This window comes from Accipiter gentilis, chromosome 25 (assembly GCF_929443795.1).
Source record: "Accipiter gentilis chromosome 25, bAccGen1.1, whole genome shotgun sequence".
NCBI lineage: Eukaryota > Metazoa > Chordata > Aves > Accipitriformes > Accipitridae > Astur > Astur gentilis.
In genome coordinates, this window is record NC_064904.1 from 21,799,055 (window position 1) to 21,823,678 (window position 24,624).

Sequence of the window (24,624 nt, forward strand, 5' to 3'; positions counted from 1 at the left end):
TGTACTGGTGGCACTGGGAAAGTTCGCCCAATGGAACTAGAGGGTACCCAGTGTAACTTCTTTCAGACGACCAAAGAGATGGTAAAATTTTGGTTTGGGTTTTTTTCCCCAAAGGCTTTTTGAGTTAAATCCTTCGAAAGGCAAGAAATCTTGGTCTGCATATGGGTTCAAATCTGTAAGCTGGAGGAAGGAGATTCTGCCTCCCATAACAAATTTAGTCTCATCATTATCATTGCTTTCTACAAAACTTCGGTGTTTTTCTAAACCTATTGGGCTTAATTCTGATTTTATTTACAACATTGTGAATGAAGAGTAAGAGCTGTATTCAGCTGGGACAAGATACCTGTATTGGAAACCAAAGTCACGTTCCTCTTGCTTCAGTTCTGGAATAATCACATTGCATAAATCCTTCCTTTTTATGAAATTTCTGCAATACATAAGCAAGTAGCATAAAATGACTTAAACCCTGAGACGTAGCCTCAGATCTACATTTCATTTTGTAACATACAATATAAACCGTTAAATGTAAACTCTAAGGATTTCATATCAATTACTGCAACTGGATGTTACACCTGAATAATGGAAAGGATTAGATGTTAGAGAGTCATATTCGACTTGAATTTTGTGGAAATAGATGACAAAAATTCATACTACAATGAAGAGTATTTTACCTTGAGAACACTTCCAGATTTTGCCCTAATTGACAATGAAATTATTAATAACCTGAATCCACTGCCAGAGCTGGCATGTGCTTTGACAAAAATTGACCACTATCTTTAATGTTAATTAGCACCATTGTTAGTGCTTTCAGCAAACTGTAGTGGTCTCAGCAGTGTCATGATGAGCTGGAGCACCCATGGGTGCTTGGGAAAGGGCTGGCTGTTCCTCCTGCACTTGGTGTGCCCCATTAATGAACAGGTCAAGACCATCCAGATCTATTTAAATGCTCCTACTTCTTACTGAGCTAATCCTGGGGAACTATATGCCATTTTTATTCTTCTGTCATTTTTTGGAGAAGTGTTTAGTGCCAAGAATATTTAGCACTAACCCTTTCTGATGTATTCCAAATGGTGGAGTCCCACATGAAACCAATGTTTTCCTATTAAGTGGCAAACTTTTACTTACCTTTTTTCATCTGGCCTGAATATATATATATATTTTTTTTTTTTTAACTTGAAGAAAAATCTTTTGTTCTGCTGATGTGGAATTTCTTAATGAAGCTCTGAGGGCATGGTGCGACATGCAAATGCAGCTTTTAAGGTACTGGAGGGGCAGTGTTAGAAACTGCTGAATGGCTGAAAATGCTTTGTGTTAATTCACTTTGCTGCAGGTCTGGATCTGGTAGTTAAAACTTTTCTCCTTTAGCTACTGTTTGGCCTTTAATTTCTGTTTAGAAGCAGCACCATTTTTGCTATAGGAAGGGCTTGCATAAATGGAGGTGGAAGCCAAATGCACAAAATATAGTGTAAACCAAGCGAATTTGGAGCTCAGGTCCTGTAAAAGGTATTCTTGGAAATGAGAGGCACAGAGAGGCATTTTGTTCAGAGTGCTTCATTCAAGTCCTTGTGTCTTTCAAGAGCTTTGTCAGGGTCTTTGCATTTTCTTTCTGGTCTTCAGGATAAAGACGGAGATGTAGGTCTGCGTCTATTCACATGCTTCTCCCTCGGAGGATTTTGGATGTAATCTGCCCATGTGTATTCCTTGTGGCCTTGTACTTTGATTTCCTCGTCTCTGGAAGAACCACCATCAGGCCTCTACTAGTATTTCTTCTCTGCAATGCTCATGATGCTGCTCCTCCATTGAACGATTTTCTGTATTGCCACTTTTTCATCATTCAAAATTCAGGATTCAGAAGACCTGCTTCCAGAACCAAACCAAGGTGCAAGGTCCTGAAATTGGCTCCCCATCATGCCGATGGTTATCAGTCATGTTTGCCAGTTCAGGAACTGTGTTTAGGAAATTGATTCTTCTGGAGGACCTAATAAAGTTGATGGATTTACTGAGAAATCAAGTCAATCTGCTTGAGGTGCTAATAGCCAAGGAAGTTTCTGTGGACTGCATTTTTGTGATAACCTGGTTTTATAGAATGGTGGTTTATGCTGACTGTTGGGGAGGGGGTACAGTTTGCATTGCTCTTTGGATGGGCAGGAGCAGAATGAGGAAGACTTGGAAATCACTCCTAATTCACCCTGTGGTTTGGAATGAATTTTTCAAGCCTGCTTCTTCAGCCTGCAGTGTTACCTGATTTTAAATAAGCTTCAGACCAGCATCCTTGCTTAGCAGTACATATCCAAGCTAAGCTCCAGGACCCTCTGTCTTCACTGATTTACAGTGAAGCTCCAGTGGCTTAAGTGGATTTATAGTTCACCGAAACCCCAAACCTGCAAACATTTATATACCTTCTCAGTTTAACACAGATGAATAATCCCATGACGCCTGGTGTTAGAGTTCCTCATAACAATGAATATAAATTGCACCCCTATAAAGAAGGCCGTCGCTGACACAGTGTGCAGACAGCTGCATTCTCCCTAGAGAAGAGAGCTTTGCTTGTTTTCTCAGATAAATCAATTGGCTTTGCTGGAAGAGTAAACTCAGCAGGAACTGTTCATGTGCATAAAATTAAGCTTTTGCACATTTTACTAAATGGGGCCTTATTCTGTTCTGAGATGAAAACTGAACCTTGAAGTTTTGATTAATTTTGGTTCCTAAATGTCTGACAGTAGGACTTTCTCATCCCATCATCACCCAGCAGGCAGGATCACTGGACCTTCACTGGTGTGTCTCATGGACCTCTGTTTCACAAAGGAGAGGATCCCAGTAATCCTCTTTGGGGTTCTTGGCATTTTTATTCTTTAGACCTAAGCTTTTACCACTTGACCTCAAGTGCATAACAGAAATCTTAGTGAAAGTCTAGGAGGTGTCTTCAGGAGACGATACAGTGGCCTGTCCTGCCCATATAGGTTCAGATAGAGCTAAACCTTCCTCCCAGGTATTTGTCTAATTGGTTATTATAATCCAGTGACTGGGACTCAATGCTCTTCCTGAGCAATCCATTCATGTGCTTCACTGTCCTGATTTTTAGAGATTGTCATGTCTACCCTAAAGCTCCTTTGCTGTCATTTTAGCCATTACTTCCCTTCCCATCCCTATTGAAAACCAAGAATAGTTTAGGAGATGTCACTTGGAGATAATGTTTTCATTTTGAAAAGTCCTCTTTTTTCTTTTTTTTTTTTTTCTGTCCTCTTTTCCCTAACGTTCTTTACCCTAAACCAAAATAACCCACGTCTCACTTTTTTTCCCATAGTTCATGTTTTATGGACAAAGCTGCCCGTTTTTCTCAGCTTTTTAGAAGTGTTAGCTGGGTAAGAAGAGACAGTGTCTCTAAGGGCAATTATATACATCTGAATATGTGAGAAGGAGGTATACAGTAAGATTTGAATGTAATTTCAAGTAACACCAACACAAACTGATGACCGTGATTTCTTTTTCATTGAGGATACTGCAAAAGAAAACATACACTAAAGGCTGAAAACTGACGTAAAATAAATGTATGTCTGTTTTCCAGTGCTGTTAATAAGCATCATCCCACAATGTGTTTGCTATAATTGACAAGTATTTTGACAAAGTAGCATGGGATGAATAGTTTCAGCTGCTAAATTTCTGCTCATTTTCTGCATTGACAGGAGAGTTCCACTGTGGGTTTGAGGATGGTAACATTTGCCTTTTCACTCAAGACGACACGGACAATTTCGACTGGACAAAACAAAGCACTGCCACTAGAGACACAAAATACACCCCGAACACGGGGCCAAACGCGGATCGGACTGGCTCCAAGGAAGGTAAGCCCCAGCAGTGTGCCTGGTCCCCCGGCACTGGGAGCTCTGCTGCTCTCTTGGGATGAAGGACCTGTCCAGGACAACCAATTCAGCCAGCTACATCGTTTTTCCTGATCATACCAAGAATAAGCATACTTCAAGGACTTCTAAAAGAAATTGCCGATGCTGAGACGTGTGGCTGGTCCCGAAGCACAACCCACTAATGGTGCCATTAACCATCTTGTATTGTTTCTATTGTGCCATTTTCAAAGCGATTGCTTTCACGTTATAGTCTAGTGGGGAAATATTCTGGCACATCTTGAAATATTCTTCTGGTTTATGTCATTTAAATTCTAACTTGGACTCTCTCAGACTGTCACAATGAGATTTTTTTTGCCCCATTTTTACTTTGGGTGTTGCTAAAATGTGTAATTTTCAATCTGCTACCCCAGTTAACAGAAGCGTGCCATCTTGACTGTAGTGTATATTTGCATTTGAAAAGTCAGACGTATCGTGCTGAATTTATCAAGTACTGCAGTAACTCATGCTATTTTATTGTATGCCCCCTGCTTGCACTACCAAAGGGGAAAAAAATCATACTGCATTGTATTTGCTTAGTTGGATTAAGTCAATACTGTCTCTGTTGCTGGCACAGTCCAGGATCAGAACAAAAGAATATTGTCTTCTTTAATGAAAGGGAGCTTTCGAACATGTGATTGACATGGCCAGTTGAGAATGTTCCTTGAAAGGTTTCCATCAAGATATTTTCCTTTTATTTTAAAAGTCGTCCTCGCACACTGCTTATAGGAACAAATTGCAACCTTGAGACCAAAGTCTGAACCCCATCATAAAGATTTTTTTCTTTTCTTGTGCATATACAATGTTACATTGATTTGAATTTGTTTATGATTACTGACCTGCTAGCCTTGATTTTACTCTTGGTAGAAAACATGTCTTTGAAGCAATTGTGGAAAGGACATGGGCTTAATGTAGAAGAAATATGTCCCAGAAACCATGGTGATGTCAGACGAATATGAAAAATTAATCAAGATTCTTGATAGTCCTGGTGTCTTCCTGCATGTATATGTGTTGGGCTTTGAAGACTGCAACCTAATGGTTTCCATTTGGACTTCCCCTAGGTTTCTACATGTACATTGAGACATCACGCCCCAGGCTGGAAGGAGAAAAGGCCAGACTTGTTAGTCCTGTTTTCAGTGTTGCTCCAAAAAATCCTTACGGAGCTACGAACACAGCCTATTGTTTTAGCTTCTACTATCACATGTACGGACAGCACATAGGTGAGAGAAAGCCACTGACCTTGTCTTTTCACTGTGGGAGAAATAGCAGCAGAAATGTCCACTTGCATGAAACGAAAGCATGGGAGGACCGCCAACACCTGCAAGGGCCAGTTGCAACCAAAGCTGGCAAGAGAGGTGCCCAAGAGCCCCTAATTGCTGTAAAAGTGTGTTTTCCATTAATCAGCATGCTAGCAGGAGCCACTCTTACAGCTGCGAAGTGGTTTGTGCACACAGGAGGTTTTGAGCAGGGAACTTTAGAGCATGAGAACAGAAAAGGTGATATTTGCAAGGACTTTGCTTGATACTAAACAGTGTTTTGAGTCACTCCTCACTAATTCAGGATCAAGCAATTAGCAGGAGCAGTCCTCATGTGCCGGCAGCTGGAGTGGCACAGCCTGTGTGTGATGCAGCAGCGCACGGTTCCTTTGTAAAAGTCATGAACAATTCACTCACAAGCTGTGGGAGTGTATATTTTCAACGTGTATCTGTAGGTCTATTTCTAGTCATAGCTCTTTCAACACACACATTTAATTTCTTTGCATAGTATGAAAAAAAGGTGTGGGAAAATACAAAAGTATAAACGATAGAGAGCCAATTTTAATAAATCCTGTAAATCCCTGGGGGGTGCTTGGTGCTAACCAGTGTGTCAAGAGACTTTCCAGTGCCAAGCTGATCTGACTTGATATATTTTTATATATATTTCAAATTTCAAAGGCAAGCACATCCTCACAGTACATGCTGGTGGTTGCTTCGGGAAACCTTCACCTGCCTCCAGGCAGAGGTCAGGTTTTAAATAGAGCAGACAAGTTCACTTAGTTTTTGGTTAGTTGTCTCTGCACTGCTGAGTACGTGAATGCAGCCTCAGGTCTAAATTCTCCTGGATCTACATTGCAGCAGGAGCTTGGCTGTTTACTGGAAGGAAGCGATTGAGCCATGCCATGCTTAGTGAAAAAAAAAATAGACTGCCCTCTATGGTCATATACCAGCCTATTTCTATGTGACAGTGAAGAGCAAAGTTACAAACATAAAGGGTCAAAGAGTTTTTCTGGAATACCGCAGGGTTAGGATAAAGTATAAGAAAAACAACCACTGAGGCTGATGTCTGTTCACAAAACAGTGACCTCTCATAGGTGCAATTTTGGTTTTTTTCCTGGGCTACCTTTTCAGCAAGTCCCCGTGTCCTTAGCTTCTTCTGCTGAAATCACCCTTTCCTGTTTATGTGTAATTTCTTGAATTGACATGTGTAATGCTGGCTCGTGAAGGAGTTGACCCACAAGTGAAGATGGTGACAGTGATGATTAGTGATCACAGTTATGTAGGATTTGTTCATGGCAATGTGGACACCTAGTTGTCGAAAACCAAAATTGCTCAATACCAGTTTTGTTCCTTAATGTTAAAAAATATAGTTACCATCATTTTAGCTAGTGTTCAAAATTATCTACTTTTGGATAGCTTTGTACAAAATTACATATTATTCTGTCTTTAAAGAGCAGACTGACAGAAAAATAGTAAATTAATAGCATCAGCCATGGGTCTGAACGCAGGCTCATACATGTCTACTATATTCAAAATTTTAAATCCTGATAATGCCAAATGTTATGAAACACATGAGAATGCAGCATGCATACAAGAAATAAATTATGAAATCATCAAATATATACCATTTGATTATCTGGATGTGAACTGTCACTGTGAAATTGTTCACATGAAGAGAAAAGAGCGAGTGATGAAATTCTAAGACTTCAATGATTTAAGCCCATGATTATTGTATGAATAGTTGTATTGATGAGGTAACTACTTGAATGAGGTTTTAAAGGTTTGTGATTTTAGAAATTACTTTGGGTTAGGAAAGGGGTTATTATAACACAATGATTTGCCCAGGTGAATCAAACCTTATCATAAAATCATAGAATCTTTTAGGTTCGAAAAGAACTTTATCATCCTCAAGTCCAAGCATTAACCTAACACTGCCAAGTCCACCACTAAACCGTGTCCCTAAGTGCCATGTCTACACGTCTTTTAAATATCTCCAGGGATGGTGACTCCACCACTTCCCTGGGCAGCCTGTTCCAATGCCTGACAACCCTTCCGATGAAAAAAATTTTCCTAATATCCAATCTAAACCTCCCCTGGCACAACTTAAGGCCATTTCCTTTTGTCCTACCACTAGTTACTTGGGAGAAGAGATGGACCCCCATCTCGCTGCAACCTCCGTTCAGGTTTGTTGTTTTTTTTTACTGTGAAGTCAGTCAAACACTGGCACAGGTTATGGAGTCTCTGGCCTTGGAGACATCCAAAATCCAATTACACATACTCCTGGGCAACCTGCTCTGATCTACTACACTTGAGCAGGGGTTTGGATGGGACGATCTCCGGAGGTGCCTCACAACCTCGAGGATTCTGTGGGAAACATTTAATTGGTAATATTTTTTTTTTTTTCAGGAGAGTTAGATTTTATTAAGGATTAATCCCCTGTGGATAATTCTAAATCTTACTGCTAAAACAGATGGACTGTTTTATCACAAGCTGTTAGAAGCCTTGACCCTTCACCGCTGTTCTGGAATTTGCAGCCAATGTATGGAAGGTGCTTCTTATCCCTATTTGGGAATGAGGGCTGCCAGTCGGGGCAGCTGTCGGCTGTAATATGCACTGCCGGCTCACTGATTTCTTCACAACAGCAGGATAGGAGCTGCTAACTGAGACTTCGTATATGATCTCTGTGCTGTAGGATCTCTCTTTGGAATAACCGTGAGCTGCTGATTCTTGAGCTGAATTAATTGAAAACTGGAAGTGTCTTTCAGGGGAATTTGGCTTAAATAAATTCCAGTCTTTTCCTTTCTTGGACCTAGGGACAGCATGTTCAGAGAAGATGGATGGCCATTAACCTTTGAGTTTTCATCCAAAGCGCTGTAGCATTGTTCAGCAGACTTTGGTGCATTTCCACTGGATTGCTTTATTCTCCCTAGTTATCAGTATCCATAAGATTTCCAAGCAGTACTAGGGTTATTATTCCCATGTCTCAGGGACAAAGTACTTTGTTTCCAAAACAGTTTTGGTGCTCATCAAATGTTTCTGTGTTTCCGACAAGGTTTTGAAGGATCTCTAATAAATTGGAATATCATCCTGGAATGATGCTCTGTTGCTGGTGTGGACTGGTCTTGGAGGCTTAGGGGAAAAGCTACTTCATCCTCCATTCTTAAAAACGAGTGACCCCAGCGACATCAATTTGAGAATATGCCTGTTGCACTACATTGAAAAAAAAACAGCCTACCAGTTTATCCAGCTCAGCTTCTGTGCCTGCTGTTCAGGTCTTTGGTGTCTCTGGAGGAGAGTCTGAAAATTTCTGTAGTGATAAGGAGAGGTACTTGGGAGTCTTTGCAGAGAGCAGAGCACAGTTCTGAGATTAGCACTCACGCTACAGCACAGCTCTGACGAGATAAACAAGGACCTACATCCCATGCCGTGGCAGTTAGATTCAGGAAGATAAAGTGTTTCTTTACCTGAAATAGATGGCTCTTACTTACAAGTCAGGTTGTAATTCCTGACAGATCACATAGAGCTAACTCTGAGAGTGCTGGCTGCCAGAGAAACTGCATGCGCTTTGCTCCACACCCTTCAAAAGGAGAAGGTAGATTATCCCTAAAGCGTAAGAGAAATAGAAGTTCCCATGACTTGCTTTGCAGCACACAATAAGCCATTGTGGGGGAGAAGAAAATGAAGAGTCACTGTCCTTGTTGTGTCTCTATGTTGAGACAGAAAGAGGTTGTAGTTCCATTACAGCTGTCACCATCTTTCAAAACAATCTGTATTTCCAAATTTTCCAAATTGGAAAAATTCCCAAAAAGGGGCATTTCTAATTGATGCTCCAAGAACGATAATTTTTATTGTCATTAGAGAGCCATCACAAACCAAAAAGTGGAAGCAGAACATGCTGTCAGAGCACACTGTGAAACCTGCTTGTGTTGGCACAGTGATGAGCGCCCAAAATGCCACCGCAGTGTTGCAGCTGGCGACGTCTCCGAAGCACCCTGCACTCTTTTGGCAGGGTGCTGTCAGAGAGTTAACTTTATTCCTTAATTCACAGTCGTTACTCCTGCCTGTTGTTTTTGTCTCCTACTCAAGAGTCACTTCATTACCTATTTGTCTAGAGTTTGGAATAGTTTGAAATCTTTAGATGAATTCTTGCTGGACGCACCTCAGCGTGAACCCTATAGCCAACCCATCCTTTCCCACAGCATCAGCTTTGCAAAGGCCATGTAATTTTTCCAAACCCTTACTGGCAGAATTTCAAGGATCAGCATCTGTTGCAGATGTCATTAGTTAAGTTTTCAGCGGTGTTTTAGGCAGGTGTGTGTGCATATCTAGCGATGGGGATCAGGCAGGTACATCCACACTAACCAACGTGCTGGGCAACGACTGAGCAAATCTGGCAGAGTCATGGCTATTTTGTATTTTAAGTAAGACTGCTATCATTCTGCTATTAATTTGAAGAAATTGTGTGACACAGAGAGGCTGAGTATGCTATGAACAAACTTAAATCTCTAACCTCAGCACGGATGGAATTACATGCTTTTTGTACCTAAATTATTCAGTTATTCCAAACAGCCCTGCGGCATGGGCTGTATCAGCCTGCACAGTTGAAACAGTTGAAACAATTAGCCAGCAATTAATCCCTTGCTTGATATGAGCATTGCTTTTTGTCTTTTAGAAAAATAACATTACATAGGACTCTATTTTATAACTTTAGGTAGTCTTGTCTAAGACCCTGCCTTTTTCAGACCTTAGACTCAGCACGGTCATTGAAAAAAGTCTTGGAGAGAAGCAGATGGGAAGGAAGGGAGAACTGTTGTAGCTGAACAGTACAAACCTTGCCCAAGAGCTGCCGTTGCTGTTGTTTGGAATAGGGCTGAGGCTGAGCAGCCGCTTGCTGTGAGCAGCCCCTGCGACGTATTACTGGGCTGGGCTGCGGGGCTGCTCCAGAGAACCCTCCTGAGCATTTCCCTTCTTGCAAGCCCTTTCTGTTTCAGGTCTTTTTGTTTTACCCAGTAGGGCGCGTGTAGGAAGAGACAGAATGTCCTCGTTAGAAGCCATGTTTCCTTTGTGCTGCTTCTGCGCCCTCCCCTGCATTTGAAAAATAAAATGCTGCAGCGGGAGGCAGGTGGGAGACACGGTGCCGCCCAGTCGTGCCGGCGAGCATCGCTTCCCCCACCTCCTTCAAAGAAGATGTATGGCCTCATTCCGGGCACCCTGGTGAAATAGCCGTGATGAGAATATTTGCTGCTCCATTACACGTCTAGCCTTATGTTTTTCAAGGCACTGAGTTTTGCTGTTGCTAGAAATAAGAACTTTTTATTAGCAGGAGCTGAGTCACTGTGCAGCTGCCTCAGATCTGAGAGGTTTCATTGCAAATATAATTTGTATGAGCTTCCCAGCTGCCATGCCTAACACCCTGAAAAAACAGTAGTCTTGTGTGAACTTGACTGTCTGCACTTTCTTGAATGAAGGCAAATGCAATGATTTACATAGTACAAAGAGACCACTGCCCCATGCATCTGCAGATGACAGTGGTGGGCAAGAAGGAGCAAAATCTCCAAATTATGCGAATTACTGAACCCTGATAAATGAAATCGATGCATTTGCTGTCTCTTGGTGCACCAGGACAGTCTGGTGTCTGTTCATGGTCTGAGGCAGTAAGGTTAACCAGAGAGAAGGGCTGCTGAGTGCAGACGATCTGTTACCTGTTGCAAATAATGCCTGTGCTGGAACCAGTAACGTAATGGTCAGCAGTGGGGAAAGACCCGGGTCTCTGGGTTTTTTCTCCACAGTGAGGGACTTTACCGAGGTTATTTTAACTCAGAGGATTATGTTGTCCTTCAAAAGTACTCCTTAGCAGGAGCGAGGGCATCACATCTATCTGTGAGATAGATTTGCCAGGCTCTGTGGCACTCCATTAGTTAAACGATGTACAGAGTAAACAAGAAGTGGGACAGCCTTTATAAGCAAGAGCTAAGCATAAAGCAACCAAGTCGTTTATTCATCCTTCGGTAAGGAGGTTATAAATGCCTCGTTTGCAGTAAAGCACCGAAAACTCCTTTTTGCCCATCTCACCCTGGGAAGCCTCGTGTCCTTCCCGAGCGGCAGGGAGCAATGGGTGCTCCCCGCGCCCTCCGTTTCCCTCTGCTGAGAACTCACATCGCCAGTTCACGGTGTGCCCAAGATGAAAAGCTTTTGAATTTATGACAAGCAACTCTCCATGTCCACTCGGACCTAGCAGATGCCCGTGCAAAATGGGAAGGGACGGGGGGGTGAGCAGGGGACTGCTGCTGTGCGCAGCCCAGCATCTCTGCTCCATCAGAGAGCCTAACCAATTCCAGTTCTCCACCTCTTTTCTAGGAAGTTTGAACGTTTACCTGCGGTTGAAAGGTCAGACCGCGATAGAGAACCCGTTGTGGTCTTCAAGTGGAAATAAGGGACAGCACTGGAACCAAGCCCGCGTTAATATAAACCCCCCAACTTCATTTCAGGTAATGGCTTGTGCATCGCACACCAGGAACGGGAGTATTTGGTTTTTGGAGGGGGGGGCCTGTGTATGCTGACCCTTTCCTTCTGACAGAGGATTTCACAGCTTCGCTTGAGCTCTGAAAGCTGCTTTATGGACAGATAATTGCCTTCCTTGCTTTAAATAGGTGAGCACCATAGAGCTTAATAATGCACATTTTAGTGGCAGAACAGCAGCTATTTGCTTGAAGGCGGAATGTCTTTCAGTTTTGAGAAGATGCTGGTAGCCGATATAAAACGTATTTTTATTTCAGATTAGCAACTGGAATACAAAATTACTTCCTGCGAAAAAAATATTTAGGGTCCACGGTACAGTGCCGGTGTTAGAGGTCTCTTGAAATACATGCATTTTCTGCAGAAAAAGGAATGATCTCTGAGTCTTTGCTGAAAGGTACCAAAGCAGCAGTGTGGCCTGCGCAGAGCTCCTGGTACGGCAGAGCTGCACGCCTCATTCACTAGGCGCATGCAAGTTATGACAGGTTTTCACACATTTCATTTTTGGTTTGACAGTGTGATGCTGATAGACTATTATGGGCAGTTCTCATTCACGCTCTCAGCTGTTTGTAACTGGAACAGACCCAAAAAGGCAGCTGCCGCCAGCAAGCCCTCGTGTGTTTGAGGCTGGGAGTATCGTCATGGAAGACAGGAGTCACAAGCTGTGCCCTGCGGTGCAATGTTCTCCAGGCTCCTCTGTCCCCTCTCTGTCACCTCCAGGTCCCCTGGGGGAGAGAATGGCTTTTGGGGAAAAGAGTCATTCAGTGCAAGTCAGAACTGCTATCTGAAACATGCAGCTTGGCATTCACTTTATGGGTAGTTACTGATTCTGACCCTTCCTTTTTATTTCCATGCGTGAGAGGCAGTGACAGAAGAGAAATTATTTGATGTACCTGATCGCATAAGCATTGCGTGGGGGGAAATTAGAGGAAAACTTCTGAAGGAGAGGGATATGTGAAGTATAACGTTACATGATGTTTGAGTGGAACAAAGTGGCAGAATTGGGGAGGAAGAGTGTGGAGAAGAGAGGTACGAGTGTTAAAGCACACTCAGAGCGTGGGGGCCGAGTACGAGGGAGCTGATCAGAGTGGGTGAGTCTTGCATTGGTGAAGTCGGGATAAATCCAAGAAGTGTGAACAGTGAAGGAGAGAAAAACGATTTAGTGTCAGCACGTAAGAAATGGACTGATAGAGGGAGAGAAGAGATGGCTGGGAAAGCTGAAACCGAAGTGATCGCAGTTGTGTCTGAGGAGACCCGGGACGGGCTCTAGCAGCAGTAGGGGAAGGACGAGGACATCAGCTCCGGGCAGGGAGATGCAAAGGAGATGGCACTAGCAATGCAGAGGAGAGGAGGAGGGTGACGGGGTACAAACCTGGGGTCACCTCATCAGCGTAGAAAGAAGGCATGGTGTTGGGTGGAAGGGCAGGCTGGGGTGTTCGCCTTGCAGGGGACCATCCGGGGTGATGCTCTGGCAGAGCACCCAGAGCCACAGCCAGCAGCTCCCGGTCCCCTGCTTGCCGTTTTCACCGAGGACTCTGAGCATCAGCCCTTGCACGGGGCCCTGTTGCTTTCGGAAAAGTTACAGGGGTCACTTCTGCTACTGGTGCACCCAGTCGCATTGCTTTAAAACCATATTTGCTGGTGCCACAAGCTGGTGCACAAAATGGAAGCTCCTCTGCTTGGCTATTTTTCACCTTTTACGTTGTTGCGTTTAAAGGCTTCAACATAAAATGAATGTAAAGCCATGAAGCTCTGCACAAATATAACAAATAAATGTCAGAGTGGTTGGAACCTTAAATTACTTTTTTAGCAGCTCTTGCATCAAGCAAACTTTATTTTCCATTTAGGAGTCTAAGCAGGAAAGAATATAAACCTCCCAGTTAAATTTAAGGAGAGTGAACTGAAGTGAATCTTTGCAGTAAAACAGTACACTGACACAGAAATTAAAACTTTTTATAGGTTAATTTGTATGGGTAAAAGTGCAGCCCAGATTTGTTTTATACCTTCCCAGTCCCTGTGATATATAACAAAGATTCTGTCATGAAGAACTGAGAGGACTACAGTGCTTTGAATCAGAAAAAGTATTGTATAAAAGCTATGTCAGTAAGATAGTCACTTATTAAGTATTTTTAAGGAATAAACACGGGGGGGGAAGAGAGCACGTGGAAGTGATACATTGCACACTGGCATCTAGGAAGGTGTCAATTCTAGTTCAGATTTGAGCAGGACCACTGCCATCGCCTTCAGTTACAATTTCCTTGACACCTTCTTGTGTCAAAGACGTTTTTGGCAAAAAGAGAAAAAGAGGGCCTGATCTGCCCTTAAGTAAATGGCCCTGCTGGAGCACTGGGATTTTCAGCCCCTTACAGGGAGCGTGAGGGTCTTACACCCTTATCATCACTCTGGCTGGCGGGGGACATTCACGAGGCTCCTCTCTACTTCTTATCAGGAGACTGTCCAGGAAGGTAAAATCTGTCTGAAATCCTCTTGAAGAAGCACAAGCTGAATCCCCCGGAGACATTTGGGAGAACTCTGGAGGCACTATAGGGGCTTATTTCCATTTCCCCTGTTTAAGAGAGCAGAGTGGCCTTTGCTGCGTGCATAAACCCCTCTGTTCCTCAGCTAAATGCGGTATTTTTAACAACAGTTTTGTAAAGTCACAGACATGCAGATAATAGGTTTTGTGGGATACTGATAGGGGATTCTGATCATCTGGCACGTCCTGCAAATAGCTGTGAACTGCAGGCTGGATTGTGCTCCGAGCCTTGCCAACACTCATCTGCGGTGATTTGTTCTGAGCATGTGGCCAAGCTGGCTAATAGCAACCCGTCTCTGAGGCCCATAAAATGCACTGCCAAATGCAGATTTTAATTAAATGCTGGCCGTTGTATTTGTATAGAGTCCTTTTGTCTGGAAACAGTGTTTTTCATTATCAGGAAAGATTTGACTTTAAAATCCATTGACTGGTTATATGCCTGCTGCCAAGGAGCAGGAAGGCAAGCTGTACTTTGGGGGAGAAGAGAAGACACTTTCCTCTGGAGCTGAATACTTCCCATCATCAGAGGTAGAGTCAAAAAATTGTCAGAGGGATAATTACTTGAGACACTGTTTTCAGACAACAGGGTAAATTATGGAAAAACTTACCGTTTTCCCAATTACGGTTCCCTGTTGCATTAATATCCAGCTTGTTATAGTAATTAACCTGCAGCATCGCACTTCAGTAAAATACCGATGGAGTCTCCTGCTCCAAACGCACAGCTTCCACGTGTATTTAGTGCTCCCAGCACAGACCTTGCCGCCTGGCTTAGGATACAACAGGCAGGCTGTAAACACACGCCTTACATTGCCAGCTTACCGCTGCAGGGTCAGGCACCTACTGGGGATGCTCAGCTTAGCTAAAGGATGGGACGTGTCTGTGGCCAAGGTTGAGGGATGTGCCCTCCGTGGAAAAGCGGAGCGGAGAATTGCGTGTGCAATGCGACGTCTGGTGGCATCGTGCACTGTTGTGATACGGTCCTTGGGTGATGCTCGTTCAGCTGGACTCGCTACTGAACCCCTGTGATTTACAGGGTCATCTTCCCCTGCCCTGAGTGTTTACTCGTCATTTATAATGAAAGGTATTCTTTTCAAATGAGCAGCTCTGGTTGAACTGCATTAATGAGCAAAGAAATGTCAGAAGCTGCCAAAAGAAGAGGCTCGGATCTGTGTCCTGCTGAAATCAATGACAACAGAGAGAGCCCATCTGAGCGCCCCAGACGTCTCTCTGATGCAGTTTGATCATTATGAAGTGTAATTTAAGTATTTTGCTCCAGATGGAATTAATATTTTTTTTCAAATTGACTCTACCCCCAACAGTTAATGTCTCCATTAGTGCCACAGCACACCCTTATAAAATTCATTGAATTTCATGCATATATTGTTGCAGATTAAAGTTAAAAAACTTGTCATCTGCGTTAACCAAAAATATTTCAAAGGACCGAGGAGGGGAAAAAAAGGGAAAGGAGAGATAACTGTGCAAATGGTGCTGCTTGGGAAATACATTCCTTACATAATTCCTTCATCTCTTTAGAAAGGCTTTGAAGTTTTCTACTGAATAAATTTCTCGCAACAGAGAATAAGTCCACTCTTCTGCAAAGCTAATTAAGCAGCACTGGCAGGACAGCATCGCATCAGGTTTGGGGAAGGAGAGCAGATAACTTTGTTTCTTTAGTACAATAGTAATCCATAGCCAATAACAAACATTACGGCAAATAATATTCGTGACCTTGCAACAAGCCACCCATCTCCATACAGGCACCATTTGCTTTCCCAGCTGTAGCAGTTGGGGTTTCAGAGTAGGAATATTTGACAGAGAGTGATTAATAGGACCTTGAAATCACAGGCATCCATTTAGCAGAGGTTAAAGCCTTAAAGAGGAATAAAATCTCTACCCTGACCCTCTCTGTGATAAAACACATCACAATGTCCTCTGATAAATATAAAACCATTCCTAGAAAGGATCAAAGCTTCTAGACATGATGATGAGCCGCTATAAGGGACAGGAGAGAAGCGGGGCTGTCACTGTCGTCAGTTCCTGCCACGGCAGGAGATCTGGGAGGTTAAAATCCACCGAGTTGATCGCAGGAGATCACCGTGGGACCTCAGGGGATCTGAATCAAAGGTAGTCCCTTCCTGACAGCTTGAGATAAATACAGCTTTGCGTTACGGGTGAAGGGACACCAACCTGGCTCCTGAGAGGTTTCTCCCAAGCTTTCACGGGCTGGGGGAAGGTGGCAGGGGGGCAGCTCCTGTCCTCCTCCTGCCTGTGGGGAAGGGACACGGGGCTGCAGGTGAGGGAGCCCAGTGTGGGAGATGGGGTGGGAGCGACTGGTCGGGCCACTTTCAAGAGCCAGAAACCTCATTTTACTGCGGAGTTTTGCTGGCTCTTCCGTGGTTTTATGCAGTGTCTGGTCGAGTGGATGCTCAGTCCTTCAACATGTCACAGATGCTGGTCTTCAAGCTGTGCCTCTGCCATTCGCTTCAGGTGGCCTGAGTTTCTGGGAAAAACACCCCAAATCTCTTTAAAACTTTTCCTCCGTTTAATCCTGCTCTTTGCTTCAGGAATATCACACTTACATAAGTACACACGTTACAGTTAGCATAGTGGCAACGCTGACCTCGAGACACCAGGTAGACAACTAGGCAGACAACTAGCAGCTTTGATATTTTTTAGCTTGTTTTGAAGATTAAAAGCTTCCGTGGCTCACACATCCTCTGTGTTCACCTTACAAGTACGTGTAAACTCAGTTACAGTTTTTTGCACCATAGAAAGTGTTTGTAAATTATTCCAAGTCCATCGACTTAGTTTAATGCCGTGCAAAATGCAGCTGAACGTTTTCCATTTGTCACCCTCTGATCTGCTGCTGCTTTTTTCTTTTTTTTTTTTTTTTGCAGCTCATATTTGAAGGGATCCGAGGTCCTGGCATCGAAGGTGATATTGCTATTGATGATGTATCAATTGTGGAAGGAGAGTGTATGAAATCAGACCAACCGGCCAACAGTAAGTGGCTGTTCCACACGTGGGAGAGAGCAAATTGCTTCTTGTGGTTATAAATTTGAGACACCTTCTAAAATGGATTTTCTCCAGGAGAACAATATATCGTTCAGTTCAGTTGGAGAGGCTTAAAGTGAAACATTTTCCTTGGAAGCAAGCTCTGGAGTCAAAATGCCTTTGTTCAGATGCAAAAACGCTGGTTTAGCAGAGGTGCAAGTGAAAGGCTGATGGGCATTAGGTGGAGGCGAGAGCAGTGGGCTGCACTCCACAGTGGAGCTGGGCTGGGCAGCCTGCGGTTCAAGATGGGCAGAAAGTTAAAGCAACATTAAAAAAAACATTGAGGGGGTCCAAACAACATGAAATTAATGAATATCAGTGTTGTGATTCCCTGTGGACCTCGTTTCATCCCTCCACCCCCATGCGTGCAATACAACGCAGACCTTCACTACGCAGCCAGGTGGTTTTTTTATCCCGACGTCTCCTGCCTCACCCGGTTGGCGAGTGCCCTTCTCGTCCCCTCTTTGTAGGAGGTGACCTTGCAGAGTGCTTTCCCTAGCAGAGACCAGGGGAGGTTGGTAGCGCTCGGTGGGAGAAGCGGAGACAGACGGGTGAGCACCATCCCGTCATCCTCCCCGGCTGCCTCCGTGGTGATGTGCAGGACAGGTTGTGGGGGCTGAGCCCTTTATCTTCTAAGCCTTGTAGCAATGCTGACTGTGTCTGGGCAGCTCTTTAATTCTACCTTTTTCCCCCCTTTTTGTAGATTTACGATCAGGTGCTGTTGGGACATTAGCACATATACGACTTATCCCAGTTATCATCCTCATGTCTGTCTTAAGTCATCAGAGGTGACCTTATCCTGGCAGAGGCTACAAAAGATTCACCAGGCACTGGCATGAAGAAAGAGTCTTTGTAAAATGGACATTTAAAAACAAACTACCAAAGATTCCTCCACTGACTGACTCAAAAGTTAAATAAATACATAAATAAATAAAAAAAAAATAATTAAAAAGCACTGGGGACATAAAAGGCATCACGGGAGTATAACTCACTATGAACCACACGTGAGAATGAGATCTGGCCTAAGTAAGGAAGAGACCTTCAGGTGCTTTTGTGGTCAATAATGAATACAGGATCATCTGGTTGAACTCTCGGAAAAGAGCTATAGAAACCCTTGTCAAAGCACAAAGTCATGGCTGGTTTTGTTTCAAATGAATAGTTTGCTTGTTACCATGGAAACCTAATGGCCTGCCAAAAAAAAAAAAAAAGGAGAGAGAGAGGAAATAAAAACAAAAACAGAGAGAGAGAGAGAGAGAAAAACACCTCACTGTAAACAGGGTATGTGAAGAGCTGGCATTCATTTTCCCTTCAAGAAGGTTTTTAGTATAGAGTTAAATAATTGTAGGCCCTTTCTACTTTGGCTGTCACCTTCCCTAGAGAATAACCCTAAATCAGAGCTGTTTTAAGACATTTATGTTTCATTTCTCATGGCTATGCTTGATAACTGTATGCTGTCTCCTTTTGCATGCATTACTATCCAGGATGTGCGACCTGGGCTTACATATTACACAGGCTTATCGGAGTTTGCTTGCGGCCACTCGAACACCCCTCTCCCCTCCCCAACTAAGTCATCTGTTCTAATGAAGTGAAGAAACCAAACCACCGTCTTTTATAAATTGCCATGGAAACCAAGTGCCTTCAATGAAACAAGCCTGATTTAAAACAAAAATAAAAATAAAATAAAATAATAATAATAATTTCAACACAGAAGCTTGCACTGCTAAAATGTGGTTTGTGCAAACTATTTTCTAAACAAACGACGGAGCCTGGGTGTGCAGACTGCAGGCAAGGAGACGAAGCCGATTCTGGAGATGGATGGACCTAAGCTGCTGCGTAAGCCCTTTCGGATGAGATATTTGTTGTTTAACCTTCCAGACAGCCATGGCCTTTCAGCTTATTATCCATTAGAAAATAGCTTCCGTTGGTCCTGGAAACGGGAGCAGCACTCTTTTTTGTTGTTGTCGTTGTTGTTTTTTCAGGTTATCAGGTGGGTCAACCAGAGGAAAAGGTTGTTAAGATACACTTAGCGCAGAAGGTGGTAAAACACAGAAGTGATTTTCTTACTCTACCCTCCATTCGCAAGGCAGTCGGCCCCAGCGTTAGCGGGACGGGGAGGCGCGCGTGGGGGACGGCAGTGCGTACCGAGACACCAAGCAAACCGCAGAGCTCGCCGCGAGCCTGGCGCCGGCGAAGCACCCAGGGTGCCGTGCCTCTGCCCTGGAGCCAGACTCTGTGCAGATCGCGAAAGATTATTTTGTTATTGTAGCAAAATTTAAAAAAAAAAAACAAACCACTTTTACAACAAAAAAAATAAAAGCTGTACAAATGGTTTTGAGCTACCTGAACACGTACCGTTAGCCAGCTGGTTTTCCACTGCATTGTAAAGTTCCCTTACAGTTGGTTATGACGATTTGAAGACCTTTTTCCTTAAATTATCTCAGCTTTTAACTTCATTTAAAAAAAAAGAAAAAAGACTTTTGTCTAAAGAAGAGTATTATTATTATAATTATTATAATTATTATTATTCTTATTCTGTGTTCTCTCAACACCCTAGGATTAAAAAAAAACCTGATATGCAAGTAATTGGAGTACAAACATGAAAACAAACAAACAAATGAGTATAATATTTGCAAATATGAGTATAAAAAGCACAACGAGATGCAGTAAAACAATGACAAGGCTTGATTTTTTTTATTCTGTAGAGAAATGTTTGTGCAAATTCAGTAATTCAACTGAAGAGATAATTTTACAGCTATGTTCAATAAAGCCTCTTTCCAGGTAAGGTATGCCAAGTGGTATGTGTGTTTGTTGAGCAATGTGCCCGTGCGCCCCAGATGGGTGCGACTGGGATGGCTTGGTTTTTTATCTTGATAAACTGGTGTTGTCTGGAGATATAACGGTCCGTACTGGTGATGCTCGGGGGCTGGAGCTTTCCGAGGATGCTGTCGGCTCCCTGGTTTGTAGGTGTCTGTAATTCCCCACGCCGCGGCAGGAAGGCTGCTCGGAAGACGGTGGGAGCTCTGAGTCTGGATGGATTGTGGGGTTTGACACCCTTAAAAAAACAAACAAAAAAACCAACAAAAAACAAATTTCTCACTGGCAAGCACTGGATTTTAATTGTGGACGGAGGACCAGGTCAGGTATGGTGAGACCCTGATGCAGATTTTTGCTTAGGAGGTTGGTGTGTCTCGTAATTCAGGATTTGTGGACACCAAAGCTTCACACGTACCCTCCCGCGGATCTCTTGTGAAAGCCACGGAACTGTGGGATCGTCCGGGAGGTTTCTTTTCGGGCGCTTTTGGCGTGACTGTCTTCGGAGGGGCTGGCTTTGCCTGAGGCTGCTGGGAGCCCTGCCAGGAGTGGAAGCGTGGGGGCTTTTTTTGCGGCAGACTCTCCCGTTACGTGTCCTATCCCGTCTCCGAGCGTCGTGGGATTTGGGCAGCTCCTTTTTGCTCGTTTGGTAGTTTGGGCAGGGGCTGGAGCTGCCGCGGCGGGTGCTGCACGAGGTCCCTGATGACAAACCTTGTTCTGCTGTATTTTACGGCACCTGATTTCACTGCGTTGATCAGATGAAATGGGAAACACGAAAAAAAAAGGAAAAAAAAAAAGAGTGGCAATCTGTCAGTCATTTTGAAGTCAAACGTGAAGCATTCCATTTCCTTTAAAATATTTTCCCTTAAATTTATCCTGTCCAAAAATAGACTCAAAGTAAACTGAAATTTGGACACCCGTGGATCAGCACAGGCCAGGAGAAGCATCTTCGAAGCACCGGGCAGAGCTCCAGCCTCAGGGCTGACAGCGGCGGCATGACCGGGGACTCTGCGGGAAGGGAGGATTTGGAAAGCGCCCTGCGATGTCCTCTTGTGCTCGGGCAGCTGTGATGAAGCCAGCGTGAAGATAATGAAATGGAGATTGTGCTTGCTTGTTTAGATCCCAGGCTGAGACTGCAAACTGAAATCTGTATTTCCTCTTTGTATTTTGATTTTTCTTTCCCTTGGTTGAGGACCACGTTGAGTATTTGATAAAGGTTTTCGACTGATGGCCAAAGACCACAGACATCTTTTTTCAGGGCAGGATAATCTGTTTGTCCTGAAAAGCCCAGGTCTTTGTGTGAAAGGAAGTTTTATTTCCATGCCTATTTCAGTTTTACTCTGCTTGGGTGCAGAAGAAGGTGCTACGAAAAGCTGTTTTTCTCTTTCAGATGTTGATTTAGGAGTAGTGTTATCTTCCTTTACATTCCAAATACAAGCCACTGAAAAGGCAATGGGATTTCTCTTTGTCTGGGCCATGAGTAAGAAGTAACAACTGAGATATATATTTCCTAGCCTTGATCTTTTTTTCTTTTTCATTTTGGTGTGAAAATGAATGTAGTATTTGTAAAATTTTTGGACTGACAATCAGACAAAGGGAGTTTGAACTGGTGGCTCTTGTATGAAATTTGCTACATCCTATGATTCAGTTCTTGCGTATCCAATCTAGTAATGTTTCTGATGTATTTTTAAATTGGACATCAAATACATAATTGTGCAAATGTGGACTTTGCAGCAACTACAGCACTTGGCTGTTGGGATCAGCGACCGTGGTTTCTGTGAGGGTGGCTGTGGGAGTTAGCTGGGTGTTTCCAAGGCAGAGGCAGGTGGAGCCCATGATAAACTTTCCAATTTTTTTTCAATTCTTCCTCAGAATGATCTGGCAGAATAAGGACATTATTGGAGTAGTCCCCTTTCATTGCCTCCAGCAAAGCCATGCAAGTTTGTTTCTTTCACAAAACACATATTTTGAATGTGAAATCCCACATACAATTCTGAAGCATTTTGATCTCACTGTGCTACCAACCCACCACTTCTCCAGCCTGGCTTGGATCTTGGCTGGGACACAAGGGGGGATAAAAGAGCATAGACTAAAAGGGGGCAGACACATTACAAATCGCACTACAAATGCACAATTACGATTTGAAGGGAGGAGCGGCTCCCTGAGAGCCCATCAATGAATCGTGTGGCTTACATGATGAAGGCATTAACTAGTGGAGGATAGGGTCTTTACACTGAGCCCATCTCATATCAGCCAGGTTTTGGAGACTGTTATCTAAGGGTGTGCTACTGTCAGGCCCACAGAAATCCTTGGAAATGTGACATTTCCTCTTAATTTGGGAGAGGAACTGCTGGTTCACTCAAATGAGATGGAGCTGCAGCTGCCAGTCCCCAAATGGCTGCAAGCCCCTCGCACAGTACCAACGTCCACTGGTGCCGGAGCATTTTCCTTCTTGACACCCAGCACTTGAATCTCTGCTGCATTCACCAGCATAAATGGCTTAATTTAGTTTAAACGGCTCTTGGGGCAATTGGGATCCCCAAATTTTAAACCAAATTTGATCAGTGAAAACATCAGCTTATTGGTCAAGATTGTTTTCTCTTTTACTGCCTTGTAAGGTGAGTGAAATCCCTTTGTAGTGAGCAGTTCAGTCAGAATGATCAGATTTTTTCCCACCCTTAGTGGAACAGGCTTACCTGGTTTTACTTTTGGAGGGCTTACTTGCTAGTAATGTTTTTTCATGTATAAAAGGATAATTGAAACTCTCTTCCTCCCCAAGAAGAACTGTGATCCATCAGAAGAATGGCTTTCTAGAGCAGTTCAATAAAAAAGATACAGTTTGGTATTATAAGCACTCTCTGCCTATATATGCTAATAAAGAGATTGGGTGCCATCTGGATTAATTCCTGTATTTTCCCATAAAACTATAAAAAGCTATAAAAAAGGTTATTATTACATTTCAAATTCTTCTTTTTTTTTTTTTTTTTTTTTTTTTAAAAAAACTCAACACCACAGGAGAGCACGCTCGCTACTATATGGCTGCCCCACCACAGTGCCAGTGTCAGTCTCGGCAGCACAGAAGGAATTAAACCAGCATGTACTAACCATTTGATTTTTCTTCGTGCAAAGGAGCTTAGCGACCCACAGCTCATGCAATCCTGCAGTCGCTGGACCTTCAGTGTTCAGAATTTTTATGTCATCTGTCCCTAAACCCCCAGCTCCGGTGTCACCTCATAAATCCCATGGGAACATGCCCCGGCACGTGCTGGTGTAGGCAGGGAAAGGTGATCTGCGGGACTCGGGCTGGGAAGGGATGTGCTGAGCACAACAACCAGCCATGCCCCTGCTCACAAATTCATCAATCTCAAAACCAATTAAAAGGTAGAAGCGGGAGGATGCATTTGATTTTTGCCCTCTGTGCTGCTCATAAGGCGGTTGCAAAACCTCACTGCTGGGAGGTTTGCCACCCACATTCTTGTTGCCAGCATAAATGTGTTCACAGCCGGTTTAGCATCATTTGTTCTTGTGCCAGCAGTGTTAAAACATATTTTCCTCCCTTTCTGGTGTTAAGATCTTCTCCTTCTGTACGCCTGGATCACCTTCAGGTCCCCCTTTTAGCTGTTTTTGGCCAGGCTACAATATTTGTATCTCTGGGTTAGAAAAGACCTATAGTAAAAAATAAGAGCTATCATTAACCCAAATACAGGATACCTGGGATAGTAGACCCCGGTGTGACTTACTGGAATACAGTATAGTTTTCCTTTCTATCTGTCAGATTAGGGAGCTCGTACTATGAGCTTTATATTAGGGAAGTTTATTGAATTTTTCTCCCCAGAACATGACATCCAAAGTCTCTGAAGGTGTCATCCCACTTCCACTTGAGTGCTTCTGGAGAGCAAGTCTTCCAGAGGATTCAGTGGTGACATTAAGCTTTCCTTTAATAAAATAGCATCTTACCCATACCACTCAGAGAAATAGTTGTGTTATAATGAGACTACTCACGTGAGAACAAACTGATCAATTCATCAGAGAACACGACACTGTACATGTGGGAGTAATGCCCTCCTCCCTGTGTGCCCCTCCTCAAACACCCAAAACCATCACAGTTCAGCAACAAGCTCCTGGTCATTCGCCACATTTTGTAATTTACTGAAAGCAACCCTAGTACTTTAAGTACAAAATCTGCATCGGACGTCTGACAAGAAACTGAAACAAAAATAGGACGATTATGTTTGCGTTCCCTCTGTAGATGTGTCTGCATGCATTCTGGTAGCCTCACCTAACATGGTCTCTCCTAGCTGGTTCTTTGTATGACATGACCAGGTTGAGTGTCACCTTATCGGAGCCTAACAAGGACCTATGACGGGTGACTTGCAACCAATTTCCTTCCATTTTTATTCTCTGTAAATTTTTTTTCCATTGAGAAAGAGACTTGAATGTTGGCAAGCGCTTGGACAAATGCATATTAATGTAGCTTTGCTCACAGCTGAGGTCATGGTTGACAACTGGGGAAATATCACCGCCGACTCCTCGGGATCCAGGATTTTTGCATGCAACA

At 43.5% G+C, this 24,624-nt stretch overlaps 1 protein-coding gene across 1 annotated transcript in view; it reads left to right on the plus strand.

Annotated features, from left to right (window-relative positions):
• Positions 1 to 22,622, plus strand: part of MDGA2 (MAM domain containing glycosylphosphatidylinositol anchor 2) — a 384,110-nt gene extending 361,488 nt beyond the window's left edge. Inside the window, exons 12-16 of the mRNA XM_049828627.1 lie at positions 3,684 to 3,839; positions 4,955 to 5,113; positions 11,507 to 11,637; positions 17,099 to 17,204; positions 17,959 to 22,622. Of these exons, the coding sequence (XP_049684584.1) occupies positions 3,684 to 3,839; positions 4,955 to 5,113; positions 11,507 to 11,637; positions 17,099 to 17,204; positions 17,959 to 18,047 (641 nt within the window). The 3' untranslated portion in view covers positions 18,048 to 22,622. The remainder of the gene's footprint in view (positions 1 to 3,683; positions 3,840 to 4,954; positions 5,114 to 11,506; positions 11,638 to 17,098; positions 17,205 to 17,958) is intronic.
• The last annotated feature ends 2,002 nt before the right edge of the window (positions 22,623 to 24,624 follow it).